This window comes from Marmota monax, unplaced genomic scaffold (assembly GCF_021218885.2).
Source record: "Marmota monax isolate L192 unplaced genomic scaffold, Marmota_monax_Labrador192_F-V1.1 WCK01_AAM20220418_F8-fsc00131, whole genome shotgun sequence".
Taxonomy (NCBI): Eukaryota; Metazoa; Chordata; class Mammalia; order Rodentia; family Sciuridae; genus Marmota; species Marmota monax.
The window spans coordinates 4,805,352-4,824,654 of record NW_026693141.1 but is presented as its reverse complement, the minus strand read 5'-3'; the positions used below and the strand labels follow the sequence as shown (position 1 = coordinate 4,824,654).

Here is a 19,303-nt window from a genome sequence, read left to right as displayed (position 1 = left end):
GCTCTCTTTTGGCTTTTAACAGAAGTATTTATTCCATTTATATTAAATGTAAGAACTGATATATTTAGATTTATTTATTTATTTTTTTTAAACAAATGACAATGTGGATTTTTTTTTTTTTAAATTTATTTATTTTTAGTTCTCGGCGGACACAACATCTTTGTTGGTATGTGGTGCTGAGTATCGAACCCGGGCCGCACGCATGCCAGGCGAGCGCGCTACCGCTTGAGCCACATCCCCAGCCCTATATTTAGATTTAAATTTGTCATCTTGGGGCAAGGGATGTAGCTCAATGTTAGAGTGTATGCTTAACATGCTCGAGGTCCTAGGTTCAATCCCCAATACCAAATAAATAAGTAAATTTATTATTTTTTATTTAACATTAAATCTTTAATAATTTGTCTATGTAAACCTTTAAAAATTAAATAATTTCTTCACCTATTTATTTGACATATTTACTACATGTTTTATCTTTGCTCACCTGTTATATTTACCTTTCTGTTTGGCTTTCTGTTTTTTGAGTGATTGAAAAGTTTTCTTTCTTTATTTTTCTTGTTAATTTGGAAGATATATATGCCTTTACTATTGATGATTCCCCTTGAAATTAAATCATACATCATTCATTTATCAGAGTCTTATATACTTGGTACTTTTGTCCTTCATGGGGATATAATTTCATTCCTGTGTTCCTGTCTTATGCTATTATTATCTGGTGTATTCATTCATTGAATATTTTAAACCCCACAAGATATTGTTTTATACATAGTTGATATTCACTTTTTCTATGTCTCCAGCTGCCTTATCAGATCATTTTTCTTCTGCCCCAAGGACATCATTTAATACTTCATTTAGTATGGATCTACTAGTAGCAAATTCTGCTTTTGCTTATCTGGGAACGCTTTTATTTATCCTTCAACTTTGAAGGATATTTTCTCTAGGTATGAAATTCTAGATTGGTGGTTATATTCTTTTCTAATATTAAAGATAGTGTACTACTGTCTTTTTTTTTTTGAGAAGTGTTAAATATTCTTTATTTAATATCATACATAAACCACACTAAAATGCCTTTCCATAAGGAAACAACAGCATTTTAGATACAGGGAATTCTAATTAAATGGGCATGGTCAACAAAAATATAAAGTAGACACTGCTTCCTTATCTTCAACCACTGCCTTTAATAGGCTAATGAACACCAATTGAAACAAATGTGAATCATGCTTGGTTCTGAGAGAGTGAAGTGATTTCACCCATATTTTAAACATATTCACATAATCAGTTCTATAAAACTAAATATAAAGCCAGTTTTCAGATGTCATTCACCATTTTTGTGAAATACTGAACATTACTAATTAAGTCCAACCACAACTTTAAAAAGGGGAAACAGTGATAGAATTTACTGAAGTGGGAATTATAACCAAAATATTAATTTAACTACAAGTCAGTTTTACTTAAATCAGGATTGTCCAACAAAAATAATTTTGTCAGTCATTCATGATCTGATTTCTGGTGTATCACATCAATTAAATTATGGTGCACATAAAAAAGCCAAGAGACATTTCTGTTTTGTACTAAATAAGGCAGTAGCTATTCCTCATTAGTGGCTTTTTTGAGGTAAGCTATTAGGTCTGCCCTTTCTCCCTTCTTCTTAATGCCAGTGAAGATCATTTTTGTTCCAGGGATGTACTTTTTGGGATTCTCCAAATACTCCATCAGTGTATCCTCTCCCCAGGTGATGCCTTTGTTCTTGTTGGCATCTGTATAAGAGAATCCAGCAGCCTGACCTGTCTTCCGCCCAAACAGTCCATGGAGATTTGGCCCAGTCTTGTGCTTGCCTCCCTTTTCCACCGTGTGGCACTGGGCACACTTCTGAACAAAAATCTTCTTGCCTTTCTTGTCGCTAGTGCAAAGAAGGTTCCCGATCAGAAGCTGAATGTCCCACTCTCTCGCGTTCTATTGTCTTTTGGGTCCCATTGTTGCTATTGAGAATCCAACTGTTTCTAGTATCTACTAATTCTTTGAAGGTTATCTCCCATATTGGTGCCTCCCTACTAACTGTTTTTAAGATTTTCTGTCTTTAGTTTTGTGATGTATCTGGCTCTGATTTCTTCTCTTTAGGATTCTTTAGATATCTTGAATCTCAATTCTGAGAAATCTGAGCCATTACATTTTGTTTATGATTCATTCCATCTCTTTGCCTTTATGACTCCAATTATATTCGTTAGTCTTCCTTACTGAATCCTTCATGTCTCTTGCCTTTTGTTCTGTCTGTACCATTCTTTTGTCTTTTGATGCTTCATTCTGTGTAGTTTGTTCTTTTAATTTATTAATTTTTTTCTTAGCTGTATCTAAAATGCTTTTAAATCTGTTCACTGAATAACTAATTTTGATAATTGTTAGTGGTTTGGGCTGTTTTTTTTTTTTTTTTTTCCCCCTCTCTCCCTAGTTTTAGATGTTTATTTATTCACAGTGCTAGGGATCAAACCCAGGGCTTTGTGCCTAGGCAAGTACTATACCACTGAGTTACATCCCGAGCCCTAGAATTTCTAGTGTGTGTTTTTCCCTTACAAATCTGCACTGTTGCAGTTTCTAGTTGTGGTGGTGGTAGTGGAGGGGAGTATTCTTAAATCCCCTTGAATAAAGTAAACACGATTTTACAATTTATCTGGTTATTCAACTTTCTGCAGTACTTATGGATCTCTGTTGTATGCTATTTAATGCCATTTCTTGTTTATGTTGGCTTGTCTCTTCATATACTAGTTATGTTTGAATGCATGCTGGATGATGTTTTTGGAAACTTATTTTTAGAAATAAATTTTGGGTCTAGGATAATGTTAATTTCCTTTTGAGATTTTTTTTTGGGGGGGGGAGTGGGGGGTTGGAGTATTAGGGATTGAACCCAGGGACACTTTACCACTAAGCCACATTCCCAGCCCTTTGAATTTTTTATTTTGAGACAGGGCCTCATTAAGTTGCTTAGGGCATTGCTAAGTTGCTGAGGATAATCTTGAATTCTCAATCCTCCTGTCTCAGCCTCCCAAGTCTCTGGGATTAGAGTCTCTGCACCCAGCTTACAATGATTTTTGTTTGCTTTTGCCAAATATCTGAGGGCAGTGGGAATCCTGGATCATCTTAATCCAGTTTAAGATTTTGAGACTTTCTAGAGTACTAAGTGACTTAAAGCTGGGCTGTATTTTATATTATTCTATTTATATTGTAATAGCACCATAAAAATTATGCCTAGATGGGTCTAGTGTTATATAAAGAATAAATACCTTAGAAGATATTTAGGAAAAGCTGGACAGGAAATCAGTGATCAGGAGTAGCAAAAATACTATCTTTATAAATGAATGCTGTATTTAAGGGGAAGGAGACGGATACAATGAAGAATGAGTAATCTTATATTTTCAGTTATTATCTAATGTGTTAATTCTGGAATAGTGATTTAAAAATAAGGCTTAGAGCTGGGGATATAGCTCAGTGGTAAAGCACTTGCCCAGTATGCATGAGACCCTGGATTTGAACCCTGGCACTCCCGCCCCCACCCCCAAAAGGCTTAGTGGTGTAACAGATGAGATGTTTAACATATGTTTTGTGAAATTCATACACTTCCCAGAAGAGGGCATCCTAACACAGTGAATTTAAGTCAATGTTTTTCCTATAAAGGAAGATACTGCGTTGTCATAGTGTTAAGATCAGAAAAGGTGGCTGGCATGTAGCTCAGTGGGCATGCTTATCTAGCATGCATATTCCCTAAGTTCAATTCCTAGCACTGCATTAAAAAAAAAAAAAAAAACTTAGGATAAGTATTGTAGTGTAACCCTTTCACGTGACATGTGTGGAAACTGAGGGAAAAAAGATTTAGTGTTAACAATAATTATTGAGGAACTATTACTAGAAGACAGGCAAGAACTTGCTCCCAAGAAAGCTGTCAGTCTAGTGGTGGAGGAGGGATACAAATAGTAAAGTGATATAATTTCAGTGAACATTGAATGCTCTGAAGAAAATAACAAGGTAAAGTAATGGTGAGAGAAGGTGGGCTAGTGAGTGGTTGGAGAACGTTCTCTGGAGATGGTTGTCATTGACAGGCAGTTAAGTATCAACAAAGGAAAGGGCATTTCAGACTGAGGAAATAACCAGAGCAAGAACTCACTAATGGGAAATAGGAAGGAGGAAGCGGTGGTTGGAGCTTTGTAAGCCAGAAGAGAAAATGGTGCAAGAGGGCAGGTGTGAGTCAAACCACACAGGGTTTAGGAGCTGTGTAAGGTAAAGAATTTGCAGAGACTGCAGAGGCCATGGTTAATTGCCTGGGCTTGCATTTGAACCCTAACTCCACTTAATGCTAGCTAGAAGATCTTTCTAAGGAGTGAGTCTATAGCATGCATCATGTTTGAAGGAAACCCAGAAAAGGTAAATAACCATCCATCTTACCACATTGTACCTCAAAAATGCTTCTAATTCTCAGCAGCCCATTTTAATGCTGATAGCCCCTAATTAGTGTTGATTTTCAAGGCAGAAAGTTTAGAAGTAGTACAACAAAATGAAGTCAGTAGGTAATAAAAACAATAATATCTCAAGATAGTCAAATGTTTTGGTGTCAATCACCAATGTGAATTTTAGAGGACTTCTTTTTTTTAAGAAAAATTGAATTTATTTTATTTTCTTCAAAGTGATAAGGGATAGCGTAACAGATTATGTCACGTGGTCTTAGACATAATTAGTACCTTCAATGTGATGTTTGGAAAAGTTGCCTCATACTAAAATATAAAATACTTGAATATTTGAATATAGAAACATTCAAGATTGATATGACAAACACATGCACTCACTACCCAGCTTTGTCAATTATGGCTGCTATTTTGACATGTTTACTTCAGTTTTTTTTTTTTTTTTTTTAATAAGAATTACAGATGTGGTTGAAACTTCCAGTGTTCCTCTTTCTAATCTTGTTCTTCTCCCTAAGGAACCATTATTCTGGATTTGGTCTTTCTCATTGTCTTGCATTTCTTTATATTTTTGTTCTGTGTACATTTATCATTAAATAATACCTGGCATTGTTTTACATATTTTAAATTACATATTAATGATATTACTCTTTTTTTTTTTTTTTGTACTGTGGATTGAACTCAGCAGGTACTTGACCACTGAGCCATATCCCCATCTCTTTTTTGTATTTTATTTAGAGACAGGATCTCACTGAGTTGCTTAGTGCCTCACGCCATTGCTGAGGCTGGCTTTGAACTTGCAATTCTCCTGTTTTAGCCTCCTGAGCCGCTGGGATTATAGACATGCGCCACTACACCTGGCTATATTATATTATATTATATTTCTATAATACTATGTTTGATTTAGCATTATTCTCTGAGATTTATTCATGGCAATAATATGGCTGTGTATTCATTTCAACTTTTATTTGGGATTGCATTCATTACCTGAACATTTCATTCATAGATGCTTAGGTGGTTTATAATTTTTTGCCATCATAGTTGCTGCAAATGAAAATCATTTTACATATATTCTTATACATATGTGTGATAGTTTCTCTAAATATGGCTTTCAAACTCTTTATAATGTCTCACATTAATATATTTTAAATTGTGATCCAGAATAAACAAACAGTCAAACCACACAAGGTTTAGGAGCTGTGCAAGGTAAAGAATAAAGGTGGGGGTATAGCTCAGTGCACATATAACAGAAATAACAATTTTTCATGAAATAATACTTAACCCTATTACAAGTAATATTACTCTGTAATATTTTCTAGTCTGTTCTGTTTTATTCTATTTTAGTGGGGGAAAAAACTGCTCACAAGCCACCAAATGGTCATAATCTACAATTTTAAAAATACTACTTGAGGGTATACGCAGGAGGGGAGCTAGAGGGCCAAAGATAGGCACATTTTTAACTTTACTAAATATTGTCTTTCCAAATCAGTGTATTAACTTAAATTTTCATAAACCGTGGTAGAGCAAAATGGGAACTTTAGCAATTTAAGAGCTGACAGGCTGTGGTTTTGCATGCTGACACTCTACAGCTCTGCTTACTGACATTTAACCCATAGGGGCTTATAGCCGCTAATCAGGTACCTTACAGATAACAGCAGTAGTGGAAGCAGGAAACAATAACAGGGACAGAACAATTCCCTTTTAGGCTTAGTGCAATAAAAGTCCCTAAACTATATGAGCTACAAGTCCCTGGGCTGTTGACAAGCTTCATCCATATAAGAAATGAAGAATGCACCCTCCAAGAAAATGACACCAACTTTCTTGCCTGTGTGTACCCAAAACTTGCTTATGCATAAAAGTTAAAACCCTACTTTGATCAGGGTTCAGACTTTGGACTGTGCTGCTGCTTCCAGATCTCGGGGTCCTGACCCTTAATTCCCACTACACTAGAGTACCTGTTGATTCTCATCCTCACATTTGGTATTATTAGTCTTTTTCATTGTTCCCAATCTAGAAGGTATAAAATAATATCTTGATGTTGGTATTTTTTTAGTTTAATTTAATATAATTTTTTTGCAGTTTTGGGGATTGAATCCAGGGCCTCAAGCTCACTTTGGCTCCTTTTCTACCACAGAGCTGTGTCCTCAGTCTTCAGTGTTGGTTTAATTTGCATTTCTCCAAGATAGAGTCTGTTTTTCCACACAGACAATTAGCACCATATTTTTGATAGTCTATTCTTTTCTTACCCATCTGCTCATATGGTAGAATGTTTATGAACTTTTCAATTCATTTTTATTGGCTTGTCATTCCCTGAGCCAGTTCTACACTTAATAACTATAGCTTTATAGTGACTATTTAATTATAGTTATTATTTAATATGTGATAGAATGAGTGTCCTCTCTTCTTAATATCTTTTAAATTCCCTATTCTTGGCCATTGCACTTCCATTTAAATAATAGATTCAATTATCAAGTTCCCCAGAAGCCCTTACTGGGATTTTCATTTGAATTGTGTTGAATTTATAGATTGATCAAATTAAGCAATTTTATTCATAATAGCATAAAACTGGAAATAGCCCAAGTGCCATGGATTAATTAAACTAGTTTATTCTTACACTGGAATACTACTCAACAAGCAAAAAGGAACAAATGACTGAATAGATGAATTCTAAAAACATTTTTCTAAGTAAAAGAACTTTACCAAAGAGGATATATGTTGTATAATTCTGTTTATTGAAGTTCTAGAATAAGTAACACCAAAGTAGCGTGAAAAAAATCAGAAAATAGTAGTACCTTTGGGAGGATTAGAAAGGGGCATGAAATAACCTTTTTTATTTATATATACACACACTATATACTTGAGTTTGTGTGTTTCATTATATGTAGATTTTACCTCATGAAAAAAATGCAAACAAATATTGAACTGTAGCTAATGATATGCCTGCTGAAGTATTTAGGGCTATCATTGACATTTGCATTTTATTTTGAAATGCCTTAAAAGAATTTGGATTGGTGAGTGGATAAATGTATGTAGTGAAATGTTAAAATTCTTTTAACTTTGCTTAATGTGTGGAAGTATTCATGATAAAATGTTGGATTCCTATAACTCAATAGAAAAATGAAGAAGCTGATTTAAAAATGGGCAAAGGACTTGAATAAATGTTTCTCTAAAGAGTTAAATAGATGGCCAACAGCTATATGAAACGATGCTTAACATCGTAGAACATCAAGAGATGCAAATCAAAACCACAATAAAGTAGCACCACACACTTGTTAGGATGGCTGTTATCAAAAATATGAAAGATAACTAATTTTGACAAGGTTACAGAGTAATTGGAACCCTTTTTTGGAGTTTCCTCAAAAAATTCAAAATAGAAACTGTTGGATATTTACCCAAAAGATTTTAAATCAGGATCCCAAAGAGGTATCCCACGTTCATTGATGCCTTGTACACAATAACCATGATGTGAGAACAATCTACATGTCCAGTGATGGATGAATGACTAAAGAAGATACAGCATATATGTACACAAAATGGAATATTCAGCCATACAAAATGAAGGAAATCCTGCTGTGTGACGATGTGGATGCATCTTGAGGACATTTTGCTAATTGAAATAAGCCAGTCACAAAAGGACAAATACTGCATGATTCTACTTATGAAGTATCTGAATAATCAGACTCGTAAAAGCGGAGAGTAGGATGGTGGGACTAAGGGGAAAGAGATCTGGGGAGTTTATGTTCAGCAGAGTTTCAGGGCTGAAGGATGTAGCCTAGTGGTAGTTTTTGCTTAGGGTGTGCAAGGCCTTAGGTTTGATCGTTAGCACCACACATGTGCATGCATGCATACACACAAAGATAGCTTCACTTGTGCAAGAGGAATAAGTTCTTGATATCTGCTTGTACAAAATTATGCTTATAGTTAATTAATATTGTACATACTTAAAAGTTTTGTTAAGGTAGATTTCAGTAATTTAAGTATGCTTACTATAATTTTGTAAAATAAAACATTGGGAAAGAATGCATCAATAAGATTTCTTTCTGTACCAACTGAAAGAAAGCAGTCAAATATTTTCAACTTGCTTTTGGGAATCAAGTTTGGCTGATTAGGCTACTAAACAACATGCACAGAAGCTCATCTGGGTTTTCCTGAAAGCTTATTTTAATTCAGTCACTTAGAATATACATGCTGGTATCATTGTGAGCAATTCAATTTAGATTTATTTAACCCTTCTAGAGGGTTCACTAATTAGGATAAAGGTAGAACACCTTTTTAAAAAGAAAAAGAAATGTATTTGATATATTGAGAGTGCAGGTATCAGAGACTCTCATTGTTCATTAGGGTTACCTTTCATCCACCCTGCAAAAAACACACACACACAAAATACATGAGTTTTAGGGCAAGCCAGACCAGATTTTATTCTGATTTCCTCCTTAGAGCAGGGAAGTTTTCATCTCTTTTCTGCCAGGATGCTTTCATCAACTTGACCTAATGGCCAACATCTCCCCTTTTTGGCAAAATTCCCAGAGATAACAAGAAAAGTTTTCATTTAAGATGGTATTCTTTTACATATTCTTCTTATAGGTGATGTTGTTGCAGTTTCAGGTGTGAGTGTTTTCTCTTGTACCTTAACTTGGCTGAGTGTTATAGTAATGGGAGAGGGCACAGGAATGCAAATGAAAGTAATTTGTCTCGGTTTTGACAAACCTTCATCTTAATGCCACAGTTTGTCCTAGCACCTCTGAGAATATTGCCATTACAGACCAGGCATGCTGGCAAAACAGCTTTATACAAACTTCAAGCTGGTGTGTGGTGAGGAGGTATAAGTCATTTGTGCTGTAAAAAGATTCATTGTAAGTTTTACTAGTAAATCGAAGTATGATTCATGTTAAACAATAGTGAAGTATATTGTTAGTATCAGAAACATTCCATTTTCCCTGACAATATATTAGGAAAGAAATGCTAAGTTTTTTGTGTATCTTTAATTGCTTTCTGTCTTATACAGTTGCAGCCTTCAATCTCAGCACATACTTACTATTTCAGGTCCTGTGGGAATGGCTGCTGCTGCTGCTGTGGCAACAGGGAAGAAACGGAAACGGCCTCATGTGTTTGAGTCTAATCCATCTATCCGGAAGAGACAGCAAACACGTTTGCTTCGGTGAGGGATCCCTTATCCCTATTATAACCCTCCCTCAAATGCTTCATGAATAGATGACAGGGTTCCTCAAGGACATCAAGAGTCCTTAATGACAGATTTACTCTAAAGTAGTATTATAAAATTAAAGAAATGAAAATCTAGAAATATGATTTAAAAGATGTGTTATATTCCATTAATTCATTCAGAGAAAATTTGTATGCTTTCTATGTGCCAGGCATTATTCTAGGCATTGAGAATATATCAGGGAACAAAAAATTCACTTAAAGAGCTTATATTCTGATAGAGGGGGAAAGAAGAGAAACAAATCATGTCGGATTGATTATAAATGTAGTGGAAAAAAATAAAGTGGAGTAAGGAAAATTACTGTAAGAAAGGAGGTGGGGAGAAATAGTAGTTTTTCTCTTATAGGGATGGTCTGAGAAATCTTTTTGATAAGTCAACCTTTGAACAGAGACCTGAAGGAACTGAAGGAGCAACCATGTTGAAGTACAGGGGAAGAGCATTTCGGGCAGAAGGAATATCAAGATCCAAGGCTCTGAGGTGGGGACTCGCAGTCATGTTGAGGGACAGTTGGGGAGAACAAGAGAGGAGAGATGGTAGCATGCTGGAGTAGAGCCCAATCATGAGGTCTTACCTTCTTATATCAGTGTTTTAACTCTTATAGTCTTAAAACCAGTGTTGTAAGTTGGGCACAGTAGCACACATCTGTAATCCCAGAGACTATGGAGGTTGAGGCAGGAGAAGCACAAGTTTGAGGCCAGCCTCAGCAGCTTAGTTAGACACTGTCTCAAAATTTTAAAAAAAAATTTAAAAAGGGCTGGAGACATAGCTCAGTGGTAGAGAATCCCTGGGTTCAATGCCCATTACAACAACAAACAAACAAAACAGACAACCCAATATCAGAGCAGCAGAGGTAGTAAGAAGTGGTCAGGTTCTGGATGTATTTCAGAAGTCAACTCAGCATGATTCCTTGATGGATTGGATGTGGAGAATGAGAGAGAAAAAGAAGTGAAGAGTAACCTCAAGATTTTTGGTTTGATTACTGGAACCAATAGAGATGGCATTTGCTGGAGGAGGAGCAGGTATGGGAGTGAAGGCAGGGCAGAATCAGTCCTTTTGATAAGTTTGTATATCTCTTAACCATTCAATGGTGATACAGAAGAAGCAATTGGATATATGAGTCTGGAATTTAAAAGAGAGTTCTTGACTGAGCATTATATACATATAGATAGTGTTTAAAACACAGAGACTAGGAGTTGTGTGTACCGAGACCTGACCCACTCTACCCTTTTAAGATTGTAGAGATAAAAGGAAGCATCAAAGAAGTCTTAAGAAGCAACCAGCAAGTCAGGAGAAAAAACCAAAGAGTGGTATCCCAAAGGCCAAGTTCAAAAAGTGTTTCAAAAGAATAACCTATGTCAACCCTGTCAAATGTGATTGAATAAGATGCAAATTGACCATTAGATTGATCAGCATAGACCTCATGATTAAATTTGTTGACTGTTTTTCATAGGAATGAGGGTAAAAGGATTGGGAAGAACAGAAAGATAGGAATTGAATACAGTGAATATAAACCATTCCTTCAAGGAATGCTGCCAGATTTCTTGCTGAGTATGTGGTCTTTGCTTACTAGTACCTTGAAAGGGTAGACTAGAACCCAGAAGAATTATGAAATGTAGGACTTTAGAATAATCTGCCCAGGCTTCTATTTCATCCATTGTTGCTATACTGTAGTCTTATCTGCGGGTTTATTTTCTAAGGTTTGTTACCTGTTGTCAACCATGGTCCAAAAGATAGTAAGTGGAAAATTCCAGAATAAATAATCGATGAGTTGGAAATAACTTTTACTTTATAGTGTATTTTTATAATTGTTTTATTTTATGATGACCGTTGTTAATCTCTTAATTGTGCCTAATTTATAAACTTTATCATAGGTAAGTATGTATTAAAAAAATATATTTAAAAACCATATATGTATGTGTGTATATATATATATATATATATATGTGTGTGTGTGTGTGTGTGTGTGTGTGTGTGTGTGTGTGTGTGTGTGTGATTTGATACTATCTGATGTTTTAGGCATCCAGTGGGGGTTCTGGAACATATCCCCCACAGAGAAGGGAGGAATACTATATTTGTAAAGAGAAGGAGGGGGAACTATTTGTAAAAGTTCTTACTCCATCAAGTTGTAAATTCTGGAAAGCAGTCCTCTGCCTCAGGCTCCTGATGCTGATACTAAATGCATGTGCCAACTCACCCACCTTGAGTATTTTTATTTTATAACTATAGTTAATTTTCTAAAAATAGTATTTTGCCTTTCCATACATATACAACATCAACTACTCTTTCTGTGGTCTTTAATCATTAATAGAATAATAATCTGACAGGATTTAAATTACATTTGTTTCTGTGACCCTAGAATTAAGATGCATAAGTGTTATTGTTTATATCACAATGGAAATCTGACACTACAATGTTTTTTAAATAGTATTTTTGGATAAAATTATGTCTGTGAGAAATAAAAAATGACTGTCAATAAAAGAAATTAGAAGCAAGTCATTTAAACCCCTTCATTAAGCATAGACATGATAATAACGTTTGTAAGAGGAGATCTCAGCCATAATCCTTGAAAGTAGCAATAGATGGTGTTGGTTAAGATTAGGAAGACTACTGCTGTGTTCAAAATCATCCAAGGCAGGGGCTGGGGATGTGACTCAAGTGGTAGTGCTCTCGCCTGGCATGCGCAGGGAGCTGGGTTCGATCCTCAGCACCACATAAAAATAAAATAAAGGTGTTGTGTCCACCGAAAACTAAAAAAATAAATATTTAAAAAAATTCTCTCTCTCTCTCTCTCTCTCTCTTAAAAAAAAAAAAAAATCATCCAAGGCAAAATTTTTGTATCACCGGGCTCATTTTTGTTCTTTAGGAGAATGGTCTAAAGAGGCTATCACACCTCACACTCCTTTTTTCACATTTAGGTAAAACAATGAATATCTGATCAGAATTACTTACCAAGTAAGTTTGATTTTTCTTTGTGTCACTATAATTTCTTTTCTTTAACTGCTTTTGTTCTCTTTTCATTCTGATTCAGGAAACTTCGAGCCACATTAGATGAATATACAACTCGAGTGGGACAGCAAGCTATTGTCCTTTGTATCTCACCCTCCAAACCCAACCCCGTTTTTAAAGTGTTTGGTGCAGCACCTTTGGAGAATGTGGTAAGTCAGAACTAAGCTGTGTGCTCAGATGCCCTTTGCTTTGTGTGGGTGTTGTCTTTTGATCTTCTTTCCAGTACAATAGTTAGCACTTCTGTATTCTTCTCCTCTAGGGATAGAAGATGGGAACCGGTTTTCAAACCTTTTAATGCAGATTAAAACAAAAAGGATTATTAGTGTTTCTACTTTCTATAACAAGGTATTTTATCTCGTCAGATGCAATAGGAGAAAGATAATGTTTTGTTTATTAAGAAACCAATGCAAGACTTTGTAAGAAAATGAGTGATTTATGTTTATTAAGAAACCAATGCAAGACTTTGTAAGAAAATGAGTGATTTATGTCTGAAACAAATGCTAGATAGTTCTAAGGTGTCAACTTTTTAAGGGAAACCTGGGAGGTTTTTTTTTTTTTTGACCAGGGATTGAACTTGGGGGCACTGGACCACTGAGCCACATTCCCAGCCCTTTTTTGTATTTTAATTAGCGATAGGGTCTCATTAAGTAGCTTAGCAACTTGCTTTTTGCTGAGGCTGGCTTTGAACTCATGATCCTCCTGCCTCAGCCTCACAAGCTGATGGGATTACAGGTGTGTCCAGCCGGGAGCATTTTATTGACCAGATAACTGAGTTACATTTTTGCATTTCTTCAAAGAATTAATTTAATACTCTGCTTCAGTTGAGAAATACATTTGAAAAATACGTTGCTCAGGCTGGTCTCAAACTTGTGGCCTCAAGCAGTCCTCTGCCTCAGGCTCCTGAGGCTGATACTAAATGCATGTGCCAACTCACCCACCTTGAGTATTTTTATTTTATAACTATAGTTAATTTTCTAAAAATAGTATTTTGCCTTTCCATACATATACAACATCAACTACTCTTTCTGTGGTCTTTAATCATTAATAGAATAATAATCTGACAGGATTTAAATTACATTTGTTTCTGTGACCCTAGAATTAAGATGCATATTAGGACTTTTCCTTAGAAGAATATGATAGAAGCCATCTAGTTCAAATGATGCCTGACAAGCATTCCTTACCATCACACTTTTAATAAATAAGAAATTTGGACATGGCTTTTCCTCTTCAGTATTTAAAATCGTAAACAGTGCTACTACTAATAAAAATGATAATGTGATCTATGAAAAAGACTCATCTGGAAGACCCAGAACAACATTTCTGAAAATTAGTCACTGAAAAATCTAAAAAAAAAGTTTTGGGAAATTGTTGGCCTCCTCCATGGAATACAAAAAGATACTGTCTCTATAAACAAGATGGACCAGACTAAGATTAAAAAGCAGTGTTTGATAAAATATAGGTTAAAAATGCAAATACCAGCAAAATTAGAAGCAATATGCAGGAATTAATAAAATGTGGTTTATCTATGTATCTAGTTTTCCAGACATCTAAAGAAAATTAAAAACAAAAAGCCAAGTCAGTATGCAAAAGATAGAGAACAAGGGAAGAAATTTAAAACAAGAAAGACAAAAACACAAAATATAGAGCAAGGTAATATTAGCAAGGCAAACTAATTCTGTTTTAAGCCATAAATATGAGTGGTTTAAACTGCTTTGTTAAAAACAAAGATTTTCCTTCAGATTAGAACAACAATCCAAATCAAAACTGTAATCAATTTATATGAAATGTTCATAGCCAATCAAAAATATCAAAAGTAGCTGCAAATGATACTACCAATGATTATACCAAGAAAGTATAATCATTAGTTATTAGGGAAATGTCAGAATCACAATGAAATAACACTTTATACCCACTAGGATAAGAGTAAACAATAATGAGTGTTGGTGAGGATATGGAGAAACTGGTGAAAATGTAAAATGGCACAATTGCTCTAGAAGTCAGTTTCACAGTTTCTCAAAATGTTAAAAGCAGACTTATCATGTGCTCTAGAAATTCTCCTCCTAAATTATACCCAAGAGAACTGAAAATATGTTCATAAACAAGCTTGTATACAATGTTCATTATTTATAGTAGCCGAAAAGTGGTAACAACACAAATATTTACCAACTGATGAATAGATAAATAAAATTGGTGTATCTATACAGTGGAATATAGAAGTGGATATGTTGGTGGAAGCCAAGAGGTTGGGTATCTACAGGGAAGGGGTCAGGAACCAGGGAATATAAGCTAGGCAAAAGCTAAATAAGGCAAAGAAATGGAGGCTCCAGCCTTCTGACAACCTTGACTTTATCCCAGAGGAACCAAGAAAATCAATTTGTGATTTTAAGCCATTAAGTTTGTGGTAGCCATAGGAAACAAATATGTATGGTGTGAATTATATCTTAATAAAGCTGTTTTAAATGTTAAAAGTAAAACCAGGCAAAAATGTGTCAGACAAACATCTATAAATCATGGCTGGGTGTGGTGGCTCATGCCTGTAATCCCAATGGCTAAGAGAGGCTGAGGCAAGAGGATCGAAAATTCAAAGCCAGCCTCAGAAACTTAGCAAGGCCTTAAGCAACTCAGTGAGACTCTGTCTCTAAATGAAATACAAAAAAAGGGCTGAGGATGTGGCTCAGTGGTTGAACACACCTGGATTCAATCCCTGGAACCAAAAACAAACAAATAAACAAATAAATAAATAAATCATGGATCACGGTACTAATAGCAGATGAAGCCAGATTCTCAAGGCAAAAATGTATTAACTGAGAACCAGAGGTTATTTAGTATTGATAAACAGTATAAAATTATAATGAACTTTTTATTTTTATGCCTCAGGTACCATTAGAGCAAAACAAGTAAATCAAAAAGTTAAAAATGTAATAAATGAAAAAAGGGAGAATTCCAAAAATGGTAGTAAGAGCTTTTATTATCTTTGCCAGAACAAAGACACAAAATATAAATGAGAATATAAAAATTAGAACAATAGAACTGGTAAGGTTGTTATATAAGAATAAACAAACACATGGAAGAAATTAACAAGTTAACAAACAGAAAAAAGTATAAGAGGGAGACAAAAGGAAATTGATGTAGAAATTCAAGAATTGGTTCTGTGAAAGGTCTAATAAGATAGAAAAACTTCTTGTATATTAAGGAATAAAAAGGGAGAAGAAAAATTTGCAGCCTTAGAGATGAGGTATAGACAGTTAATACAGGCAGCCCCCAACTTCAGATGGTTGGTTTTACCAATTTTTTGGCTTTACTAATGGTGCAAAAACATATACAACCATTCTCTGTCTTTTAAATACTATTCAGCTTATGATGGGCTTATTAGAATGTAACTTCATTGTTAAGTCAAGGAACTTAAATCAGTAAACTTAATAAATACTGATAAGAAAAAAAGGAAGTTATAAGAAATATACAGTAAGGACAGTCTATATATATATATATATTAATCCTGTTCTTTAAAAAAAAAATTTGTAGTTATAAATGGACAGAATGCCTTTATTTTATTTGTTTATTTTTATGTGGTACTAAGGATCAAACCTAGTGCCTCACACAAGCTAGGCAAGTGCTCTGCCACTGAGCTACAGCCCCAGTCCTTAATCCTGTTCTTATAAATTAAAAACTCCAGCTAAGCAGCAAAATGTGATAAGAAAAAATAGCCAAAACATATCCAAACCTCAGCAGAATAATAAAAATATTAACTGAAACTTCAATAGAGCAATAAACATATAAAATTGGAAAAGTAACTAAAGAACTATATTCCTCAAAGAACTACTAGGCCCTAATTATTTTGGTTGACTTTTTGTTAAACCTTTTTTTTTGTTGTTGTTTTGTTTTGGTAGCAGGAATTGAACCCGGAGGTACTTGACCACTGAGCCACATCCCCAGCCCTTTTTATTTGGAGACAGGGTCTTGCTAAATTGCTTAGGGCCTCACTAAGTTGCTGAGGCTGGCCTCAAACATGCAATTCTTCTGTCTCAGCCTCTTTTTTTTTTTTTTTCTTTTTAAATTCTTTTTTTTTTTTTTTTAGTTGTCAATAAATCTTTTGTTTTATTTATTTATATGTGGTGCTAAGTATCAAACCCAGGGCCTCACACATGCCAGGCAAGTATTTTACCACTGAGCCACAATTTCAACCCTGCCTCAGCCTCATGAGTCACTGGGATTACAGGTGTGCTGCATCACCTCAGAAGATTTCTGTTAAACTATTAAGTTATGAGTAATTCTCTGCTATGTTCAGTGGTCCTGGTATTCCCAATGGTGTTAAAAAACTAGAGCCCATTATTTACTGTAATCAATTATGCAGCATATTTTATCACATAATTTCACATTAATAATAGTTAAAAGAAATTATTTAGATTTTAGGTCTTATAATATTAATAGCTAGCAATTATAGAGTGCTTACTGTGTTCAAAGTATAATTATAAACACTTTGTGTTATTCATTTAATAATTTGAAAACTGGGTTGTTTGCATTTTGTTCCTCTGCCTAAACTCATCATAAATTTTTCTTTTGCTCTTCTAGCTGGAGGCTAATCAAAGTTATAGAAAAATTAAAATGCAATAGACCTGTTTATTTTTGGAATATAGACTTCAGATTCAAAACTGCTTTTTTTTTTTATAAATACTTTTTTTTTTTAGGTGTAGATGGACACAACACAATACCTTTATTTTTATGTGGTGCTGAGGATCGAACCCAGGCCCTGCCCATGCTAGGCGAGCGCTCTACCGCTGAGCCACAATCCCAGCCCCTCGAGACTGCTTTAAGTATTTGTTAAGAAGAGATTGAAAGATGTACTAAGCCTTATAATAATATGGATTTTTTTAAAAAAATTTTTTGTAGTTGTAGATGGATACATTACCTTTATTTTATTGATCTTTATGTGGTGCTGAGGATCAAACCCAGGGCCTCACATGTGCTAGGCAAGTGCTGTATCACTGAGCTGCAACCCCAGCCCAATAGTATTGGATTTTTAAAATTTCTTTTCTAGAGTGTTATTTGTTTCTACATATTGTACTTTGCCCATATTACCTCCTTGCCCACAGTTGGAGTGAGTATTAAGCCACTGGGAACAAAATTAAATGGCTTACAACAACTGAAAAAAAATTTTTTTTTTTTTTTTAATAATAACAGCGGGGCTGGGGTTGAGGCTCAGTGCTTGCCTAGCATATGCGAGGACAGAGTTCCATCCTCAGTACCACATAAAAATAAATAAAGGTTAAAAAAATAAGAATTCTTTAAAAAAAATAACAATTGTAATTTATTGTTTATAACACATACCTGTTTTATTCTGAGCACTTTTTAAGTGTATGATTTTTGTTTTATCATTAAAATAACTATATGATATATATATCTGACATTATCTGTGCTTTATAGTGGAAATTTAGGGTTTGATACCTAAATATTTTAGCCAAGCTAATGATTAGTATTCTTAATATAAAAAGAGCTCTCAAAACTCAATAAAAGAACCAGTGTAGTGGCACACACCTATAATCCCAGTGGCTCAGGAGGCTGAGGCAGAAGAATTGCAAGTTCAAAGCCAGTCTCAGCAACTTAGCGAGGCCCTAAACAACTTAGCAAGCCACTGTCTCAAAATAAAATATAAAAAGAACTGGAGATGTGGCTTAGTGGTCAAGTGCCCATGGGTTCAATCCCCTTCATTGTATTGTATTTATATATGATAATACTATTTTTCCAAGATGCGTGCTCAAGTGTTTAAGTATCACAATGTCTGTAAAATCCACCTTAAATGGCCACACAAAATATTGTGTTCCAGAAATAATTGTGTATATGCATGTAGATGGTAGGTGAAATAATTGTGGGCAATTATTGAGTCTTGGTAGCAGATACAGAGCCACTTATTTTTACCATTCTTTCTACCTTTGTGCTTACAAATTTTCATTTAGAAATTATTTTGAAAAAATAACACCATCTACTCGGGAGACTGGAGGCAGGGGGATCACAAGTTCCAGGCCAAGTTGGGCAGTTTGTCGAGATCTCTCTCATAAAATTTAAAAAGGGACTGGGGACATAGCTTAGTGGTAGTCTCTCTGGGCTCAATCCCCAGTAAGGGTGTGTGGGGATGTGGGTGGAGGGCAAAGATAAAAGGAAAAAGGGCCTGAACCAAAAGGGAAAATACAAATGACCAGACATAAAATTTCAAAGAAATGTGAATTAAAACAAAAAGTCATCTTGCTTGATTCATGTTACCAAACATAGAAAAGATATTTAACCTACAGTACTGTAATGTCAAACATTTTACATTGTTATAATTTTTTAGAGGGCAGGTTGGCAAGATAAAGTACCCCAAATGCCACTTTTAGCTGAGTTTTCTGTTTTTATAATTGTTTTAATTTGTTCTTTTTAGTTATACATGACAGTAGAATGTATCTTGACATGTTACTCACATATGAAGTATAACTTCCATAATTGTGGTTGTACATGATGTGGAGTTACACTGGTCATATATTCATATAAGAACATAAGCAAGTTATGTCTGAGTCATTTTATTCTTTTCTATTTCCATCCCCCCTCCCTTCCCCTCATTCCCCTTCGTCTAATCCAATGAACTTCTGTTTTTCCCTACCCG

At 34.8% G+C, this 19,303-nt stretch overlaps 2 protein-coding genes across 16 annotated transcripts in view; one reads left to right on the top strand and one right to left on the bottom strand.

The window, feature by feature from the left end:
- Positions 1 to 19,303, top strand: part of Nrf1 (nuclear respiratory factor 1) — a 139,771-nt gene that overhangs the window by 52,179 nt on the left and 68,289 nt on the right. For 9 of the 15 annotated variants that reach the window (XM_058582842.1, XM_058582840.1, XM_058582841.1 and 6 more), the window contains 3 exons: positions 9,486 to 9,600; positions 10,009 to 10,140; positions 12,692 to 12,818. In XM_058582842.1, the coding sequence (XP_058438825.1) occupies positions 9,486 to 9,600; positions 10,009 to 10,140; positions 12,692 to 12,818 (374 nt within the window). The remainder of the gene's footprint in view (positions 1 to 9,485; positions 9,601 to 10,008; positions 10,141 to 12,691; positions 12,819 to 19,303) is intronic. The other 6 variants (XM_046455060.2, XM_058582849.1, XM_058582848.1 and 3 more) reach the window with 1 other exon arrangement.
- LOC124099853 (cytochrome c, somatic-like) lies at positions 1,570 to 4,433 on the bottom strand. The gene is made up of 2 exons (XM_046455095.1): positions 4,429 to 4,433; positions 1,570 to 1,897 (listed from the first exon to the last, which is right to left on the bottom strand). Exons 1-2 carry the CDS (start codon positions 4,431 to 4,433, stop codon positions 1,585 to 1,587), a joined length of 318 nt encoding a protein of 105 aa, XP_046311051.1. The 3' UTR covers positions 1,570 to 1,584.